Source organism: Parus major, chromosome Z, assembly GCF_001522545.3.
Source record: "Parus major isolate Abel chromosome Z, Parus_major1.1, whole genome shotgun sequence".
In the NCBI taxonomy this organism is placed as follows: domain Eukaryota; kingdom Metazoa; phylum Chordata; class Aves; order Passeriformes; family Paridae; genus Parus; species Parus major.
Window position 1 is genome coordinate 17,864,701 of NC_031799.1, and position 22,057 is coordinate 17,886,757.

Sequence of the window (22,057 nt, forward strand, 5' to 3'; positions counted from 1 at the left end):
ATATAAACACTATCCAAGAAATCCTCCTCTATTCTTGCCAGGTTTATGGCACATAGAACAAGCTGTATTATGATAGGAGTAAAGCTTGTGGGGAGGAAGTGGATCTCAAAAAGATATTTGTATGTTTGGCATACAGAACATAAATACAGAGGCACAGAGTCGAGTCACTCAAGCATGCTAAAAAATAAATTTTTGTTTTTCAGGCTGAACTCTCATGACAGGCTCATTAAAAGTTCTTGCTGCCAAATGCTTTTTTGTTTTCACCTTCAGAACTGCCTGTATTAATAATGAGCAACCCCACTTGCAAGTTATTTGCATAAACTACTGTTTCTGTCAGTGGTGCAGTGCTAGGAGAGGATGAGGGAGGGACACACAGCAGGTGAATTCAAATGTCTGATTTAACCCATTGCGAAAATACCGGTGTAGTCTAAGCTGGTATGGCTTGTTCTTGATTAAGTCTAGCTTAGCAGGATTTGACAGTAGGAGGGGTTTACTTCTGTGGAGTTAGATAACTGAACTTTGCAATTTAGATACTAAGTAGTATCTCTAGGATTACTATCAGAACCTTGGTTTATATTTTGAGACTTTCCAGCCCACTAAACTCTTAAATTCATGTGAAACATGTGATTCCTCTTTAGTCAGCTACTTCCTGTCCTCAAGTGTTTCTACTTTCACAGAGGGCTGTTACCAGACTGCTATCTTCTCCAAAAGGTAGAACCAAATATTTTGCATTCTATCCATACCTTTACCATTTTTCTTTCCCTGTTTACAGATGTAGGTATTCTCTTCAAGACCTTTACTGATCATTAGATCACTGAAGAACATTACTCATCCTTTTAGCTATTGAATCACTTGCAAAAAGCAGTGATTTTTTCTAATATGAAATCATACATATCAGGATCTGGAACATGAAAATATTTGCGACTGACTAATTTCTATTTTCTGTGAAAAAAATAGTTAAGAAGCCCAACAAAGTATACTAGAGACATTAAAACACAAAAAAGGAAATCTGTGCAAGTATCAGTCTTCCAAATATTCAAGACTGTGGTCTACTAGCCAGTGTGCTATGTACAATGCTCAGAAAATGGACAATTTCTAAAGTACGGTGACCACTAAACCATATAATAATGTCATTTAATAATTAAAATCTGATGTCTACTAAAAAAGATTCACAAAAATAGGATCAGCTAACCAGAAGCTAATGGAATAGCATAGCTGTATTAAAAATTGTATTTATGGAAGTGAATGTAATATTTCTAAATACTTCTTGTAGATGCTGAGATTTTTGTGTGTGGTAGTTTTATATCTCTTTTTGTCTTTTGTGTGTGGTAGTTTTCATAAAGCATTCCCTCACCCTCATTCATTCCCCTCTGCATTTCCACTCGTTTAATGAAAAATCATCTGCTCTTACCAGACATTAGCTACTTGAATGAGGAAGTCGCCAGCATGATCTATGTGTCTTGTTTTCTGTTCAGCAAAGATAAAAATGAACTGCCTTGCTTAAAATGCTAGTCAGTAATAGGCCAGAATTTATTATTCTACAGCCTTATTTTGTTTAGTTAGCTTAGAAATTAACATCAGGCAGTACAAATACATGTATATTTTAGAATTTAAATTTAAGAAGACAGATTAATTCTGTGGTCTTGACAAGTAGACTAAGATAACATAGCAGCAGACAATAGCCCTACCTCAACTGGAAAAGGTTTACTTCCAGTACAAGTATGTAACAGTATCTGAGGATACAATCATAGTGATGTACAACTATAAATATGAAAAAATATGGAAATCAGTGATTTTCTGCTTAGTTCTTCCATAAGAATAAAAGCTAATAAACAGAAAGACCATGTTCACTGTTGTATTATCCATTTCAAATAAACAAAATGAGTGTAATAAAATATAATATTTAATATTAAAGTATCTGATTTTACCAGTGTGCTATCTCTCCTGTCAAAAGGTATTTAAGTTCCTTAATGGCCACATAAAAGGATCTGTTAGGCACTTATGAAGATATTCTTGTCTGCATACAAAGAACATGCTTATGAATGTGTGGAACACAGAAGTTTTGACATATTGGTTATTTATATTTGGGTTAATTTCTTACATAATCATAAATACTTTACTGCATAACTTTTGCATTAGGCCTATTAAATTTTTAATTGATTCCTCCCTCATAGCAAGTAATTATAAAATAATTCCAAGAGGAATGTGATTATCTATATTTGGAACTAATGTAATGGTCATCGGTCTATGTCATGTATACTGAAATATCACTTTAGAAAATCTTTTTTTATCGTCCTATTAACATAGCATTAGCTATGACTTTAAAATTATGAATAAGAATTTGAGAACACCTCCAAATACCTGGTTCCTTCCCTGACTGACACAAATCCATTGCTTGGGTCTAGACAAACATCTTCTGTCCCAAAATCAGTGTTTGGATCTTTATCTGCAGTTTCCTGCTCCTTTGTGTAAAATTATATAAGAACTTTCATTTTGATTTTTGATCCTTTACACTTATTTTTTATTTTCATTCTTTATTTTTATAATCGAGAGTTCCTAAGCCCATCCTATGTGGTTTTACACTGCACAGAAGTGTTGGTGTCTTGGACAGAAAGCATCGTTGACTAATGGCTTTATTGCTAGGGCTTTTCACTCTTATCTGAAGGTGGGCTTCAGTGGAAACCCCTCAGAGCAAAATAAGATTGTCTTCAGTAAGAGTGGCCTCCTGCTTGTCATACTATCATACATACTAATCAAACATGTCTTTTACTAAAAACCAAACGGGTAGACTAGTAAAATTTGTTTGAAAATCCTTTCTCTTCTGTACAGGCTGAATGCTTACTGTGGGCCGTGTTTTGCTTCTGTCTCTCGGAGATATTTTGTCTAATAATAAATCAAATAAATGAAACCAACAATAACAAGAACCCCCACAAACCCAAACATGAAACCAACAAACAAAAAAAAAATGAAAGTAAAGCTTTTTTTCACCAGTGAAATATGCACAGGCTTAGTGCACATCTTAATACTGAGGCACACCAGAAAATCTGGGAGCAGTTTTCCAAGTTCCAGACCACAGCTGGCAGAGGCTCAGCCAGTTCAAAGCATAAGCAGAAAAAGTTTAGGTCTGTCTGGCCTTTCCCACAAGGACGTAATCTAACTTCATATGAGACCTGCTATAGTTTAACCACTTTAGCTTTCCATCCTGAATCACTGAAACTACATCAAAGCAGCAGCTACTGTAATCCAGGATGAACAGGAATCATATATTCCACCTAATGTTGTTAGTTTCAGTAATGACTTTTGTTCCAGTGTGACTTTATGATGTTTCTATCCCCAGCTGTCTATTCTGTTTATGTTAGATGTTAAGTTCTGCACCTTCAAGACTGGTTCTGAGAGCAAAGGGGAGGAAGAAGAAGCTGCAGTTTGTGTTCTGACACAGCACTCACTGCCCCACATGCTGCTCTGCACTGCTCTGTCTGCAGCATGGACAGACAGAGGGACAGAGCTCTCCTTTGCCTTTAGTTAGTTTTTAGCTAGCTGAGGCAGAGAAGCTCCCTGGAGTGTGTTTTTTCCTTGAATCTGTTTAAACCTGCTCTGGACTGAAAACCCAGAAAAGCCCTGGGAGCTCACACCTGTGTCCCACAGGGCCTGGGCTTTGGCACTTCCAGCCCTGGAGGGACTGACAAGAGACTGAGCAAACTGAGCTACCCCATGACAAGGACTTTCTGGATTTGCCATCTTCTCCAACAGCGAAAGGTTCTATTTTTTAATATTATGCATTTCTTATGCTTGTAGATACTTTGCTTTCTAAATAAACAGTTTTTTCCACTTTTTCCAAGGAAATCTTTTCTTGAACCAGTTTTCAGGGGGACTTTTTTGCTTTCTGGAGCGGCCCCATTCAGTGGTTTTCTCACAAATTTGCCCTAAACCAGGACAAATACATTCGTTGGAGCCCAATGTGGGGCTCGACCAAGTGGAGAAAACTATCTATTTAACAATCAAAATATCTACAAGCATAAGAAATTAATAATATTTAACAATAAAACCTCCTGCTGTTCAAAGAGATGGCAAATCCAGAAAGTCCTTGTCATGGGGTAGCTCAGTTTGCTCAGTCTCTTGTCAGTCCCTCCAGGGCTGGAAGTGCCAAAGCCCAGGCCCTGTGGGACACAGGTGTGAGCTCCCAGGGCTTTTCTGGGTTTTCAGTCCAGATTGAACAGATCCAAGAAAAAAGAAAAGCCACAGGGAACTTCTCTGCCTCAGCTAGCTAAAAACTAACAAAAAGCAAAGGAGAGCTCTGTCCCTCTGTCTGCCCATGCTGCAGAGTGTCAACACTGCAGAGCAGCATGTGGGGCAGTGAGTGCCATTTCTGAAAACGAACTGCAGCTTCTTTCCCCCGCTTCACTCTCAGAACCAGTCCTATGCAGAACTTAACATCCAGCATAAGCAGAACAGATGATTGGGGATACCGCCATCATAAAGTCACCCCAGGACATTCCATACCTTATCCCCATATTGTCAACTTATTACCAAAACTAATATATATTCTAACTCTACAAACACATACATTAAACATATACATATATATACACATATAGATATATACACAGACAAGGGCAGTGACATTCAGTGAACAGTGATGTTTTCACATAGTTCTCACCCAACAATCTGATCTCCCTGAAGTGCACATCGTGTTGCTCAATCCATGTGCAAGCTGGTCCCTGAGCAAAGTCAACTCCACAGATGGGTTTGTCTGTACTCGAGGTAGAATTGATCCAGACTGTCTTCCCTAGCGAACCCCTGACATGAACCACTGGGACTTTGTCTCCATCTACAGGGGTTCAGACTGGGCAGGGCCTGCTCAGTTGGTTGGTTAACTATCCAGGTGGCCTTTGCTAGATGTTGCTCCCAACTTTTGAAAGATCCCCCACCCAATGCTTTCAAGTTAGTTTCAACAGTCCATTGTAGCTCTCCACTTTCCCAGCAGCGGGTGCATGGTAGGGGATATGGTACACCCACTCAATGCCATGTTCCCTAGCCCAGCTGTTTATAAGACTGTTCTTGAAATGAGTCCCATTGTCTGACTCAATCCTCTCAGGGGTGCCATGCCTCCAAAGGACCTGCTTTTCAAGTCCCAGGATGGTGTTACGGGCTGTAGCATGAGGCACAGGGTAGGTTTCCAACCATCCAGTGGTGGCTTACTACTGTGAGCACGTAGCGCTTTCCTTGGCGGGTCTGGGGCAGTGTGATGTAGTCAATCTGCCAGGCTTCCCCATACCTATATTTGGACCAACGCCCACCGTACCATAGCGGCTTCAACCGCTTGGCCTGCTTGATCGTGGCACACGTCTCACAGTCATGGATAACCTGGGAAATACTGTCCATGGATAAATCCACCCCTCGGTCTCGTGCCCACTTATAGGTGGCATCTCTCCCCTGATGGCCTGAGGCATCATGGGCCCATAGAGCTAGGAACAACTCTCCCTTGTGTTGCCAATCTAAGTCTGTCTTTGACACCTCTATCTTTGCAGCCTGATCCACCTGCCCATTGATTTTCCTCCTCCTAATTCATATCTCACAGCAGGAAATGAGTAAGTGCTCTAGTAATTTTAGCCAGTGCTAAAACCCACTACATTGGCCAGGAAACACAAATTGACAAACCTAAACCATTAAAACCTTGGATTTTTCCTTTTTTTAAAATCTAAAAGTGTTTTCTGTTGCAAGTAAAATCTCCTTTTCCTATTTTATTAGTTTATGAAATGAATACATATGCAGAAATGGAGGCCCACGTTCACAGGAGTTAACAGAGTCCTTTTGTTTGAAGGAAGTACTTCTGGCCTAGAAATTATTTCAGAAAACATATTAAATATGTTTGTTACTGGTTAGTCTTCTTTGTGGGAAGGTAAATTAAACAGATTTATCTGCAATCTAAAGATAAAAACTAATCTATTTCCTAGCTATTAAAAAAAATGGAAATAATTATATTAATTTTCAAAGTTTGTTAAAATTAAATATGTACAGATGACCCATTAATTATGGGATTGCACTGACATATGTCTCCTGTAATGCTATTAATATTGATGGCTTAAAAATATTAAACAGGTATGCCAGAACATGAAATAGTTATGCATTTCCTGTATTTCAGTTATTGCTGTTGTGTCTCAGTTTTAGTGCAGACATAGGTGGTTGTATCACAGAATCAGAGAATACTTAGTGTTGGAAAGGACCTGTGGAGATCATGTCGTCCAAACGCCTGCCAAGGCGGAGTCACCCAGAGCAGGTGACACAGGAACACATCCAAGTGGGTGTTGAGTGTCTTCAGAGAAGGAGACTCTACAACCTCCCTGGGCAGCCTGTTCCAGTGCCACCCTCAATGTAAAGTTCCTCCTCAAGCTGAGGTAGTACTTTTTGTGTTTTAGTTTATGGCCATTGTTCCTTGTCCTGTCATTGGGCACCACTGAAAAGCGTCTGGTACCGTCGTCTTGGCACCTGTAGTGAAATATTTATATTATAATTATAAAAGTATTAATGAGATTTGCTGCTAGTCTTCTCTAGACTAAACACCATCCTAGACACTGCATTAAATATATTAAAAGCTAGTTGCTATCCTGAAAAGTTGAATAGAAATAAGGAAAGCAAGGAGTAGGAGATAAGATTTATATTTCTACATTTATTGCTTTAAAGACAGTTAATTAAGATGAGGTAGAAAACTGGTTGAGGTAAGGGATGGATAGCAAATTTCTTCTTTATTGCCAGATATGATCATTGTTTTTAAAGCACTGACATACAGTCTTTTTTTATTTTTTTTATTTTTTTTTTAATTTTTTTTTTTTTTTCCCTGTCAGTAGAAAGGTGTGTTGATGCTTGTTGACATAAGGACCTGTGGATTAAAATCACAAGAGCAGAACAATTAGACATTGCCTTTTTGTTCAAGATATTTTCTGGCTTCAGGAACCATTCTGTTTTTGTAATGAAGGTCTTAAGGATGCTGTTTTGTTCCAGAATTTTATACAGATTTTACTTCTGTCCCACTGGAAAGGTACAAGGCAGGAGCAGAAGAGGAACTTCTTACCCAGCTCTCAGGGTGAATAAAATGAATCATGAAAGAGCCAGGATATGTGGGCTGACAGGGGGCCAAGCTTTCTGCTGCTCTCCACTCTCCCCTCATGACAGAATTGATATGTCCCTCCTATTATGATCCAATACAGAGTTCTCCTATTTCCAGAGCTTTCATTCTGTAAAAGCAAAAAAAAAAAAAAAAAAAAATTGTCAGTTTATGTGCAGTGTAAAAATTTTGTTTATTTTTGTTTCAGGACACAGCAGGCCAGGAGAGGTACAGAACAATTACCACAGCTTACTACCGGGGTGCAATGGGTTTCATTTTAATGTATGACATCACAAATGAAGACTCTTTCAATGCTGTGCAGGATTGGTAAGTAAAAATTGGAATTTACATTAAATAAATGCTCAGAGAGTATGTGTGATATCACTTATCTCTTGTGACAGTGTAAATTGTTTTGGAAAACTTATTTTCAGATAAAATGCTCAAGCTTCCTCTACCTGAATATATGGTGGTGGGTGGTTTCTCAGTCAGAAAAGACAATGAATATTTAATTTTTTTTTTCATATAATTAATTGTAACCATTGTGTTTTCTGTAATTTCAGTTCATGTACATTATTGATGCTACTAAAACCAGAAACATGCTAATGTGGAGACTAATGGCTAAGATACCAGAAAGTGTTCCCATACTTTATGGAAAAAAATGTGATACCATGTTTGAGGGTCATTTTTTAATTTTTTATCTGTAGCTGGATATACATTCTTCTGTCAGCTCTACAAATCAAATGTTAAAATGAGCAAACTTTGTCAGAGCAGCAGAACGCCTGGAATGGCTGGAACTTGTATTACCTGCTGTTATGTGAATGTCCAGATGTCTCCAAAAACACAGAAATAGCATTTTAATCACACATGGGTCGGTCAGCATCCAGACAATCTAAAGCTTTTTTAAATAATGCTAACATAAAAGGAAAGCCAGAGTTTCCCTCAGTGATATTTTTTACCCTTTAAGAGTTATTTTAATATACAAGAGCCTTCCAGCAGTTTTCTGAGTGTTACGAATAACATTTGTCATGTGTCCTCCACATGCTCTCTTGCATGTAGTATCCACAGGACAACTGGGTTTGAAAGAGGATTTTGTTCAGGGTTTGTGTAATTTGTTCATTATATTTGTTTGGCTTTTTAAAATGTATTTTAAGATATGTTCTGGTGTGTACTCTTCTCAGGACAGAAAAGGTCAAAAACATGTTTCAAACTTAAAAAGTAGTGATGCTGCACTGCCTGTTTTTAACAGAAATTGTTACACAGCATTAAATCATCCAAGAAATAGAATTTTCTCTCTTTCACAGAATCACAGAATCACTAGGTTGGAAGAGACATTTATGACCATCAAATCCAACCCAGCCCTAACACCTCAACTAAACTATGGCACCGAGTGCAATCTTTTTATAAACACATCCAGGGATGGTGACTCCACCACCTCCCTGGGCAGACCATTCCAGTACTTTATCTCCATTTCTATAAAGAACCTTTTCCTAATATCCAGCCTGTATTTCCCTTGGCACAGCTAAACACTGTGTCCCCTCATTCTGTCAGGTGCTGCCTGGAGAAAGAGACCGACCCGCACTTGACTACACCCACCTTTCAGGAAGTTGTAGAGAGTTATAAGGTCACCTCTTAATCTCCTTTTCTCCAGACTAAACAACCCCAGCTCCCTCAGCTGTTCCTCACAGGGTTTCTGTTCCCAGCCCCTCACCAGCCTCGTTGCCTCCTGTAGATGTGCTCAAGCGTCTCAATGTCCTTTCTGAACTGGGGGCCCAGAACTGGACACAGCACTCCAGGTGTGGCCTCACCAGTGCCCAGGAAAGGGGGAGAATGACCCCTCTGCTCCTGCTGGCCACACCATTGCTGAGCCAGGCCAGGATGCCATTGGCCTTCTCGGCCACCTGGGCACAGCCTGGCTCATGTTCAGCTGCTGATACCAGTATCCCCACCTGGAGTACTGGCACTGTTCAGCTATACTCTTCTACTTACTATTGTGGTAAAAGGTGTCACAGAACCCATAGAGCACTTTCCCTCTCAACACCTGGAATTTTTCTCAGTCTGTGTAAGATGAGATTTGTGGATGCTAGCTGTGGAGCAGGCAACAGAGAGCCTGTTGAAATTACAGGCCACATAGCTTTCTCAGTCTTGCCTGAGAAGCTAGCCTGGGAATTTATAAGGAGGATTCAAAACAATCCTCAAAGACAGAAAACAGCCTTGCAGGTGTTGTTGTCTGTCCCTTTTTTTCTTTGCAGGAGAAAGTCAGGGGGTAGTGTGCCCCACTGACCAATGATGGTAATGTAGTAGTTTACTAACCAATAAGAGTTTCCTTTCTGTACTTTCCACGTATCAGTCTATAAAATAGACCTGAAGTAATAAACTACGAGAATTTCTCCTAATTGACTCCATGAGAGTCTGTGTCGTTCAATCTCGCTGTTCCTAATAGAGCGACAGAGATTCATCGTTTATCACTCTGAAAATAATAACTGAAAACCTTAGCTTGACTCTACTGCAGTGAAATAGGATCTTGGGTTGCCTAGCATGTAAGTACCAAGGATGTAGTCATTTATAGTTCTCCAGGGGAAAGGGGCAACTGCAGACTGTGTTCCATCTTTTCTCCATCAAGTTGTCTATATGCTTGTAAACCAAATTGCTCTTATGAGTGACTCCTTCAATTTTTAAGAGAATCTATAAGCTTGCATGAGTAGTATAAATTGGATAACTATCTTTGGACAGTTGGATGTGTCCGAGTAGAGTCTGTTTGATACTCCAAGAGGAAGGAACCTTTGCCCCCTGTGAGTTGTTACACCAAAGAGATCTTTTTCCCATGTTGTACAAGCTGGAAACATTGTGTAAGTACCTGCTGTTACACATTTATGAGTACTGCTCTGTTCAACAGTGTGAAGCAGTCTCCTACCTAACAGGAGGTAGCTGGAAGTGTTAATTCATAGATGCTGCTGCAGAAGTTTAAAAAAAACAGGGAATCAAGGAGTACACCAATCTTCCAGCTGAACCTGCAGATGTGACTGCCAATGGCACTGCTTCCTGGCCCTGCCAGATGAAGCACTTTCTTGCTTTGCCCTGCTTTTCATTGTCCATGGGCTGATTCTGTTCTAGCACTGGGTTGATAATGCCTTGTCTAGGACCAGCTGTGATCTGAAAATTTCATTGTCCCATCTCCAGGCAAACCAGATGGCATGCCATGTATTATCTCTCTTTCCTTAACACAAAGACTTCTTTTATAGCAAGTGTAAATATAAGTACTTATTATTAATTTTCCCACCTGTTTGTTTTCCAGTCTCCTAGATCTGTTATGTTTGTCACTCTTTGTCTCACAGTAAAAAGTAACTAGGCTTCATGCTAATTAAAAAGAAGAAAGTCACTGTAAAATGAAGCAAGAAAATATTTAAAAGCTATGGAGTTCTTAAATAGAGTCATTATGAAATATGATTTTTCAATCATTTTTATCTAGACGTTTTACAAAGAGTTGACAGCTTTTACAGAAATTTGGTGGTAAGATGGGATTGCAGTATTATGTGTCGAGAGCTACTGAGAAGTCATCTGCATGATGAAAGGAATGACAGATATGCTGAGTGCCTCACTTGTCAGGATAAGACATAGATTTGCCTGTTATTTGTATTTTTAATGTCATAAGCCCAGTTGCTGCTCTTCTGTTCTTCCTTTTTTTTCATTACTCCCATCTCACAGCTCATAATTAATTTTGATCAGCCCTGGCTTCAATTTTGATAGTAATTGCACAGCTTGCTTCTGAATGTGAGAAAAGTTAAAGAAAACTGGCAATTACCAATGCAGCAGAGAAGCAGGCATGGCTATGTGCAGGTATCTGTGTCTTTCTGAAAGTTATGGGAGGAGAGATCAGGAGATTTTAAGTCCTTTTGGGGCTGAAAGTGCTTTTCTCTGTGATAAATGTGCCTCTCTAAGCAGTAGTGCTGTTTCACATATATGCACAACAGGTCAAATCCAAGTTCAAATCACATCACATCAGCTTCAAGACTTGATCTAGAAACTGCACTGCAGTCAGCACAATAAATCTACAGGTACCTTTTAGGTTTGGATAAAGGACTGGTTCAAAATGTGTGTTGGGAAGATTTTTTGTATTAAAAAGTATTTTTTGCAGCCTGAAATATGACTGACATTTTTCCTTTTTAACTACAGATATAGATGAATAATGGTTGTACCTCTAGATTCATATCTAAGTCAGCATAAATCTACTCGGCTGTGAAAAATTCTGTAACAAATGTTACTATTAACATTTTACATTAAAAAAATCAGTATCCATAATTTTATCTAATTAGCACCTATATATGTAGTATGTAGCCATGATTTCAGAGAGAGTGCATTTGTGCTGAAAGTCTGTCTGCTAGCAAAAACAGCAAATCAAAGAGGCTTTGACTCAGCAGTTCTCCTATGGAACTCTCCTCAGAGTCTGAAGCTGCCTTTACTAAGAGGCTTTTACTTTCAGCAATGCAGCTAATGCTGCAAGATGTTTACCTTAAAATAGCTTAATGCACTTTGGTCATGCCATCCTAAAAAGGTGAAGATTTTGGGAATGGATGTATTTCCTTTAAACAGGAATCAGATATAGGGCATCATTTTCTGCTTGCCTGGGTTTTAAAGTAGAAAAAGGGTATAACCAAATAATCAGATCTTCCCATTTAGCTGAATTCTTAAGACAGCATCCAAATGTTTCAAGAAAGTGACCTAATGGCATCTATTTTCTTTAGAAATTCCTTCTAATTAAATTTTAAGGGGAAATAGGTGAAAGTTGAGAGTGGCTCAAAGCCCCCTCAATGAATATTTTTTAGTTCAGCTGTAGTGTCACAGTGTTCAAGAAGTTCCAGGGAAATAAATGTCTCTGAGTTGAAGTTGAACCTGTTTTTACAAATACTTTGCTAGACATCTAATGACTTAATTTGAAGGAACTGAAATAACCTTATACTCAGCATGTTTCTTATGCAGTATCTTACCTAGGTCAGAAACAGCAGGTATCTAAAACATAATCTAAAAGGCAGAAATTTTATGTTCCAGGTTGAAAGCCTAGATGTGAAACTTCTCTAGGTCTGAAGGATGGATGGGGATAGAGCACATGGTGTATTATAGTTTTTTACACTCACTCTAAGTTGCTACTCTGCACCTGAAAATGTCCCAGCTGCAAATGTTTGTCTAGAAATATCTTTATCACAGTCTGGTGACTGTTGAAGACACTGATGTAGAGGGGTCCCTTGTGCATGAATTTAACATCTGAGAATTTCACACTGCTGAAATCTCAGATTCAGGGATGCTTCCTCAGGAAACACATAAGGCTGAAGGAGTCTAAGAGGCTTTGAGCTCTTGATGATCTATGTTTTGTAAACGTGTCAAGGTGTACAATATCAGTTTTTCCTGCATTTTTTGGCTGAGGTCTATGGGAGCAGGGAGGAAAGTATGCTAGGAAACAGTTTTATTACCCTCACCCTTTAAAAAATTAGTATTTGTGAAAAATAATATGATGTATGTTTTTTTAATGCCCCTGTTGGTAGGATTCTGGTTACACATATTCTTAAAGAGTTCACAGGGTCTTCCATGAAAGGTACTTCTCGTACTTTTTTTTTTCTTTTTCTAAAGTGTGATTTTAACTGCCCCCTTCTCCCCTGCTGCAGACTGCTCAAGACCATTATCTTTGAGAAGAAATCATCTGTCAGAGGATACTGTTTTATGACTTGACAGAGCCTCAGTTCCCAGCAAGACAATTTGTGATTTTAAGAACCTTATCACTGTGTTTACTTCTGTATTTAAACAAAAATTACTTGCAGAATTTAGTACTGACTAATATACTCAGAACAGCATGAAAACTAATCTAATTTAAAATTAAAACCAGAATTAAGTACTGATTTTGTGTTCTTCATCTGTGCCCATAATACATGGGAGGTAGTTATTGAAAAGTAGGTCTAGGCAAAGACCATAGGAATGCCGTAAGATAACACCAGAGCACATCCTGAGCTGTGCAGTATTACTTTAGCCATTACTAGAAATATATGTGGGGTGTGAAGGGTTGTGCTGTTGTGATATACATATCTTGATTAAATTATTCAGGGTATCATTTTGATGGCTTTAAAATAGAACCTTACAGAGTCTATTCTACTATCATTTCAAGATAACACTGAGAATTAAGCATGAAAATACAAAAGTTTTCACTTTCACATGGCATTTGGCTACTGGATTTACTAGATATGTCAGTAGTAGTTGTCATTCTGCAACAACAGAGTGAAAAAATTCTTTCATTTCTTTGAACTTTTTCTGTCCATTCAACACCTCAGCTGAACTAGAAGTTGGCAGTTACAGCTACAGTGCATTAGAAATTGGGTATTTATGTATTCTGTCATAATGGGAGACATGATGGCATTTTTTTTAATAGTCACTTGGAGAAAAGAAAAAAACAAACTGGAAAGGATGTTAGCATGCTAAGGGCAAATGTAAGGAGTCCTCAAAGCAAACTAAGCCATTAAGCTAATGTCAGCACTGCTGCACACATTTCTAAAGGGCATATGTTCAAAACTTCTTCCTTCTACATCTAAAACTTCAGTCTAATGTTAACGCTTCACACAAGTTTGATGTACAGACAGGCTACTTTTCTTTTACCTCTCGATACTGAACCTAGTTCTATCATTTAAGAGAAATCCATTCTCTGCTGTATACCAGGGAACAAATCTGGAAGGTGCCTTTAGGCAAATTTAGCCTCCACCTCTCTTTGCCAAAGCACAAGCTGCCTGCAGCAGCTGATGGGGTCCTGCAGCACAGAGGGCAGACACGTGCCACGCGTGTCAGTGCCCACACGTGTCCTCCGAGTCCTGTCCCTGGGGACACTGCCTGGACACGGCGGCACTGTGCCCACTGCTGACCTAAACACAGGCTGAGTGTCTGCCATGCGGCTGCCAGCAACCTCAGCACAGCCACACAGCTGAGAGCCAGCTGGGAAAAAATACTCAGATGGAGCAGACAGTGTTAAATGTATATATAACTTACATTGAAACACACATAGACACACACACACACACACATACACACACACACATAGATATAAATAACTTGTGCTTGATACCAACATGTATTTAAGCAGATTCCTTTCAGTTGTTTTTGACATATTCATAGTTTTCAGCCACTGAGGAGCAAGGAGTTGCATGCTGGTGGATAATTTCACGTCATTCTCCTACTTAAAACAAGATACATGCAAATTATATGCTGTGAAAAAAAGAGTGAAATTTATCACAGTTTGATATTATCCTTTCATTTCTAAGTCTTTCATCTGCACAATAGGTAAGGGGCAAGAGAAATGGTGTTACTTATGACAAAATATAACAAAAATGGGTTTTGCCATTTGAAATATTGATAGTAGTTGCAATTACATGAAATTTACCATTTTGTTTTTTAATGCTTTCTATTGAAAATGCACTTTTGTTATGCATAAAATAACTCTAAAATTCTTTTCACTTTTATCTTCACTAGTACAAAGACCAGTGGAAAACTAGATTTTTTTTCTGAAAAATAAATTTTCAAATTTAAAAATATTATAAAAAAAAAATGTGAAAAAGCTAATATTGGTGGAAGAAATGTTTTAGAACTCTGTATTCCAGATCAGTTTTCTTAGCCATTTTTCACTCATAATTTGCTACAGAATTCCTGTTGTAGGAAATTGCATACATCAAACAGTTCTCTAGGGTGACATCTTGTCCCTCAAGTCTGTCATCAAACTTTGTTTCACAAATGCTAAACAGGTGCTAGCTCAAACTGCCCACATGCTTTCCAGTTTTAAGACCTACTCCAGTGTCTTCCACAGTGTGCCTCCCAACATACCAAAAAAATAGTATCCCCACATTTCAAATGGAAAGAGAGGGCACAGCCCTGGTTATTTGAAGAGGAAGCACATACTGCAACTGAGTTTTCCTAACAGAGAAAAGAAGCATGTATTTAGTATGGAAAGGAGAGAAAATCTTGAAAACAGATAATTTGGGGATTTTTTTACGGTTCTATGACACAAAGCTGGATTTTTCCCCAGCCAGCTCCCGACACTGAGCCAAGAGTGGGCTGCTCCTGGAAAGCAGGGCAGCTTAGGGTTTATGCTCTACGGCAGTGGCTGTCCAGCGTCGAGGGCAGGAGCAAGGACGAGGGAGAGGTCTTCCATGTGGCCTCCAAATGGGATTTATTCTCTTGAAAGTTCCAGGAAGTAAAGACAAAAGATACAGGGGTACAGCAACTTATGTGTGGGGAAGGAGTAAGGGGAGTGCACAAATAATAAACCAATAGGGAAGACTTAGTGGGGGAGCACAATTCAGGGTTACAGAATACATAAACCAGTGGGGAACACAAGGGGAGGAGAGTGGGGCACATGGGCCAATGGGGCTTGGAGGAATAGGGGAATTCCAAAGGGAGCAGTCCAGGCAGGGGTTGACACAAGGGAGGATTGACAACCCAATGGGAGGGGGAACAGGGAACATTCGGGAACAAGGGGCAGGTATCGGGGTGGATTGGCAGCTAGGGTAATTGGACACAACTGGGACCAAAGTATTAACATGGGGGGGGGAGGGGGGTACAACTTAACAATAAAGAAGGTAATTGAATCAAATATAATGAACAAAAATGCACCACAGCAGTTCTATAATTTTCAGAAGATCATTCACGGTAGACCAGAGAAAAACATTGTGTCATCCCAAATATTTCATAAAGTCATAGAATCATAGAATATGTTCTATTGGAAGGGACCACTTAGGATCATCAAGTCCTTCTCCTGGCCCTGTGCAGGACACCCCAAGAATAAAACCCTGTGCCTGACAGAATTGTCCAAACACTTCAATTCTGTAAGGCTTGGTGCTATGACCACTTCCCCAGGGATCCTGTTCCAAAGCTCTGCCACCCCTCTGTGTGAAGAACCTGTTCCTGATAAACTAAGTTTCCCCTGATTAAGTGTCATGATGTTTCCTTGGGTCCTGTTACAGGTGACAGTGGTGAAGAGATCAGTATCTGCCCCTCATCTTCCCACATGAAGATATTGAAGACCACAACGAGGTCTCCCCTCAGTCTTCTCCAGGCTGAACAGACCAAATTACCTCAGTTGCTCCTCATATGGCTTCACTTCCATCCTCTTGTCCCTCCTTTGGATGTTCTCTAATAGGTTGATAACTGTCTTATATTGTGGCTCCCACACTTGAGAAGAGGCTGCCCCAGAGCAGAAGAGACCAGAGCAGAGCAGAGCAGGACAATCCCCTCCCATGCCCAGCTGGTGATGCTGTGCCTGATGCACCCAGGGCTGCCAGGGCACTGCTGACTCAAAGTTTTGTACATGCCGTAAAGTATTACCCTCTCTTATCACTGACTCTGCCAATGCGTGGCTTTAGGAAAACTCTCCATGAAAAGGGACAAACACCTCTTTTTCTAAAGGCTTTTTTCTAAAGGTTTTCATAACATTTGATGTTAGGATTAAACATCACTCTAGCCTGAACTACTGGCTTTGATAAAGATACTTTTATTTTGCATCCTACTAAACCCTGAATTTAAATATGCATGTTACATATAGCAATTTCTGCAAATGAAAGTGGTTTGTGTTTGAAAATAGTAAACCTTTGACTTAAAAGTGCAAACCTCATGAGAAAACGTTTTCTGCAGGTTTACTGTCCAAAAATTAATTAATGCATTATAATGGTAGATCAGGAAATACAGATGTTTTCATTGCATTTCTCATTCTTTTCTATTTTTATGCTCTTAAACATAGAAAGAACATGTTTGTGGAACAGAAATTTTTTGGATGTGGTCCTTGGTCCTATTAGCTCTTACTCACACTTGCTCCTTTCATTCATTTTGTTGTGGGACTAAGGGCTTCTGTAGAAGCACTGCTCCCTTGGACCTCCTTCACTGTAGACGTGACATTTTCTTAGATACTAGACAGCCATCCCATATCAAGGTGTCCATTCAGCTGTCCTCAGGTGCATCAAACCCTACTAATGCTGCCAGTGGGAATTCTTCTAAGAAAGAGGAGTAAATACTGACAGAGTTCCCTCAGGGTGTACTGCGTATTTCTTTTCCCTCTAATATGAGCTCAGGCATTACAGTCAGTAAGTTACTGACAGCAATCACACACACAGGTCCTACTCAGTCACCAACTGGTGAGTGCAGCTCCTCAATGGAGCTTGTCTCAACAACATGCTTCAGGATTAAGTCACCCTTGACTTCCACTGGACCTAATTTGCTTAAATAACTTTTTGTATATCTATACCTCTATGTGTCAGCTGGCTTGCTAGTTGATTAGGGCAGCTGTTGGCCATAACTAGACATGAGCAATTACCACCACATTGCAGTCTCCTTGTTAGCACCAGCTGCAGTCTTGCTGCTACATTATGAGTGTGGCTGCACCTTCTCTATACCTACCACCCCTGCAGATAAGGGCTGAAGTTCTGGGGATTGATTTATTCTCTCTTTTGTATCTGGTCGGTGGTAAATATAGCTGCATCACTCCTTTCCTAAGACCCTTTTCCTCAGTCATAGAAATGTGGTGGTCTCTCTGATTATCTGGGAAAACGTGACAAACTAGGAAATTATGCCTCTCTCTTACGTACATGTGGCAAGAGGAGAGCTCTGGCTTAACTATCCCCATAAACTTGTTTTGTTGGACTGGCAATTTCACTGTGGAGATTTATTGTGCAGTTGATGAGGTAACATAAATATTCAGCCATTCAGAGAATTGTTGTTCAATAAAGGAGGTGTCTTCCAATCTGTACCACATCCTGCTCTACTTCAGATATGACCACTGAGGTGAATAAAAGCAAACCAGATTATCAGATAAGTGTCTGAATGATGCTGTGCTGAACTTCCATCCATTAATTAGATTATGCTAACGTATTCTTAATGAGATTTTCAGTTTTATCTGTTTTTTCCTATGATAATGCTTTTATTTTTCAAAAGGTTAAAGTGGAAAATACCTTTGACAGGCTAGTGGTGAGCTACTAGCATTTATCAGAAAGATAAACAAACAGGGTTGGTAGAATATAATAGTATGCTAAAGAAGGTATATGAAATGCTGAGTTTAATATTTAGCAAGTCTGTCCACTTTATAGTTATAAACTGCCAATAGTAAAAGAAACAAACCCTAGTATATTATAATCCACTCACAATGTTTACTTTTGTTAGTAATAAAAGTAATAAAATCTTGTGACAATAATATTTTTATTGGCTGAGCAGTAACTAATACACTCTTCTTATCTCCTTGTGAATATATGTTGACAGAGTTATACAGTTGCTCAGCATTCCCAAATGAAAACTCTGCTTCCAGCCAACAACAGGAGTCCAATCAGTGACTTAGTAATGTGTCTCAACAGTTTCCACTCTCATCTGAAGCTGCAGATTATCCACTTTTCTCAGTACTCTAATATTCTGAATCTGTTACTCTTCAGAGACATATCATGATCCCTCTACCACAGTCAAAGCTTGAGATTTGCTGATGGAGCTGTTGCTTTGGGGTTTAAATTTTGCAGATATCTTCTGTGGGTTGGGATATCTCAGTATCATTAGACTGCAGTTTCATTCATGCAGCCAGGATGATTTTTGTTCAAAATCTCAAAGAAACAAGACTGTGTGAGTCAGTAGTAAAGCAGCGTACAATTTTGTGGGCAGTATGAAGTTTAAATGAGTCCTTCTCCCTTATGAACTTTCTCACCTCCGCTGCCCTTTCCCCTCCTTTCCTCTGCACATGATTTCAAGATGCCCTGTTTCAAGTGTCAAGCCTTGGCAGTTGTGCAACTAACTATATGAGATACAGTGTATATGTGGGGGGGTACAACAACTTCTATTGAAATTTATCCCCCTGGTCAAAAAGTGCTGTTAATTTCTTGTAATGAAACATAAACTACAAAGTGACACAACAATGTAACCTGCTGGTAGTGGTTATTTTCAAAGCATATCCAAATGCTAGTTAGGTGATTGAGATTGTCTTTCATCAGAACATTGCAAGGCTTTGACCATTAAACTAAGGCATTTGTAATGAATGCTTAATAATGAAGGTTTTCAGCCCCCTTTTTAAGTAGATTTTTTCCTAATTTCATTTGTAGTGCTGTGTTATGCTAGTCATAACATTCTTAATTAATAAAATATTAAGAAAATAAAGCTTTAATTGTAACTACAGTTTAGTACCATCATCATTCTGCCAAGTATCCCTAAAAAAACTTGTCTGTCCTCTTATTGTCAGGTGAAAGCATGTTAAAGACAAATAAACATTTCAATTGGTAGATTTATGAATTTATTATTCATTATAAAATAAGGAAAAGGAAGGGAAAAAATCTTTTCATTCCAAGTTAAAATTTCTACTTGTACCTGATGCTTGCTCATATTTCCCACAATACAAGAGGCATTACATTCTCTTTAAGTAGGACAAAAAACCTGCCTGCTATTTGGGCCAAGATTTTGGATGTTTGTTAAATATGCTTTAGCAGAAAACATACTTTAAAAGCTGAATTTATCCAGATATTGTGAGATACATTTACAGAATGGGCAACAAAAACTGCACCTTCAAGGTAACAAAATGGTGTTAAAATACCCCATAGGGACCAGAGAAGGGAGTATCTTTCTGCTTTAATCCTTCTCTGTTGCTGGCCACCAAATACCTCAGTGGCTGAATATCTTGCAGTTGCCTTCGGAAAATAGTGCAGCACCACAGAAACCTGTGACCAATCTGAGATGTCCCAGGGAGAGTCTGGAATAACAATGTTTCCAATACATAAATTAAATTGCCTCATCCATACTTTGACATCAAGGCGCAGTGCTCAGTTCTGCATTCAAATTTTTCTTGCAAAGTTATGCAGTTGTCCCTGAGATTAGATGCAGCATGCATTGCTTCAGCAGTTTAGGGCTAGGTTCAGGCAGTGACAGCTCAGTGATAACACAAGTATTTAATCTCTACATCATTACTTCAGCAGGAGGCTAACAGGTATAGTTTTATTTGAGTTGGGAAGAGGGAAGTAGAAGGCATCGGTCTGTGCACAACTCTGGGGAGCAGCAACAAAACTTGGAAGAGCAGATACTGCTGCACAGCAGATTAGTATTAACTCTGCCAAGGGCAGTAGTGACTTCGTCCTTTCTTCTTTCTTGATACCATTGTGATTTTAAAAATTCAAACTAAAAGTTGATTCCCTATGACAACATGAGAAAAGCTGTACCTGTCCATTGTTCACAGCAGGGAAGGCTTTCCTGAGCTCTTCGCTTCCCTCCACTTCTAGCAAACATGCTCTGCCATAGGTTCACATCATGAAGAACTCCAAGGAGAAGAATAAATCAATGGTTTTTTATCTTCAATTGCCTTCTCCCACTCATATGAGACATCTCTACAGTGCTTTGTACACAAGAGAAAAGAAAATGTTGTATCAATTAAGAAGCAATTCATACAGAACAGTTTTCCTTTGGAAAACCATAATACTGACAAAACTGATCTCAGGCCCAGCTGGACAGACAAATCTGCATGACATCTTCAATTTTTCCATATCTGCATGATATCCCCAATTTTGTTTTTTAAAATGGGCCATTTAGATGGTGCCTGGCACTTACCTAGGGCTTACCTAGAGACAGATGCCAAAGTTTAAAAGTTAAAAGCAGTTATATTTAATGAAGGGCCTTCAGGTACTTTTAAGGAGACACAAAGCCTCTCCAAGGGGCTACACCCAAGATGGACAATGGTCATGAGTTTTTCAGACAGATATAATTTGGTCTATTTGAATACCAGGGGTTAATTCTCCAGTTATAGCTTCAGGTAATGAAGTCATATATCCCCAGTCCCCCCCTTCCCAAATTCACTTTTTGTTTACACTTTTGGGGTCTGAGGCAGAGGGTGTTCTTGGTTCTCAGGATTACAAGGATTGTTTTGTTGTCCAAAATGCAAAGAGGTCTTACTAACACTCTATATGGAGCTCAGAGTTACACGCTAATGCAGTACAGTATCTGAAAAATATAGAAGCTAAAATCTTAAGGCATGAAGATGTACACTAAGCAAGAGAATTAGCATCTGTCACTACCTCATGTGTCATGAGGTGGGGTTTTTTTCCTATTGTTCCTGGAGGGAAAAACTCTTTAAAAATCCTTATTAATTGAACACATTAAATTCTTGTACATTAGCAGAGGCAAAGTGTACTAGAGAAAGCAAAAATGAAGGAAAAGCAAGAAGCACATTCTGCTTCAAAACAATTCTGAAAAAAGAGCAAGACTCTAGCAGTTTCTTGTGCTGGTCAGTGAGAGGAGCCTGTGTATTACGGCTCACTTGTTACAAGTGAGGAAGTAGCAGAACTGACTGTTACAGCCTCTGGGAGAAAGGGAGAGAACAAAATATGAGCCAGGCAGAATGGACGGGAATGCAGACCCTCCTTTGATGTAATATTTAGCATTAGTCCTTTCAGTATAACAGAGCTGAGTGTTACGGCCTCTGGGAGAAAGGGAGAGAACAAAATATGAGCCAGCCAGAATGGACGGCAATGCAAACCTTCCTTTGATGTAATATTTAGTATCAGTCCTTTCAGTTTTGCTTGCTTGGAGAGAATCAGCAAACACACCATTAAGACTCAATGACAAGAGATCTGCACTTGCAATTTAAAAAAAAAAAAAAAGGAAAATAAATACATTGATTAAAATTGTTTATGTAAGCCGTGGTAAAGTTGAGAAAAATAATATGCATTTACCTTATTATATGTGACATATATATATATTTATATGTAGAAGTCAAATATATATAATATAAAACTTTTGTATTTTATTTTTAGATGCATAAATTGAAATTATCCATTTTTGCCTCTCTCCTTATTTAGTACATCCTTTTTAATCTTCATATTTTCTAAGCTTTTAAGCTAGAAATGCTCAATTCTTCGCACAGAAGTTAAAGTCACAATTCTGAGCAGATTTAAAGACACTTCCTTCACAGATCAAGGGAAATCAGTATTG

At 39.0% G+C, this 22,057-nt stretch overlaps 1 protein-coding gene across 1 annotated transcript in view; it reads left to right on the forward strand.

The window, feature by feature from the left end:
* RAB3C (RAB3C, member RAS oncogene family) overlaps window positions 1–22,057 on the forward strand; it is a 134,254-nt gene that overhangs the window by 57,975 nt on the left and 54,222 nt on the right. Inside the window, 1 exon segment of the mRNA XM_015615013.2 lies at window positions 7,310–7,429. Within this exon segment, the coding sequence (XP_015470499.1) occupies window positions 7,310–7,429 (120 nt within the window).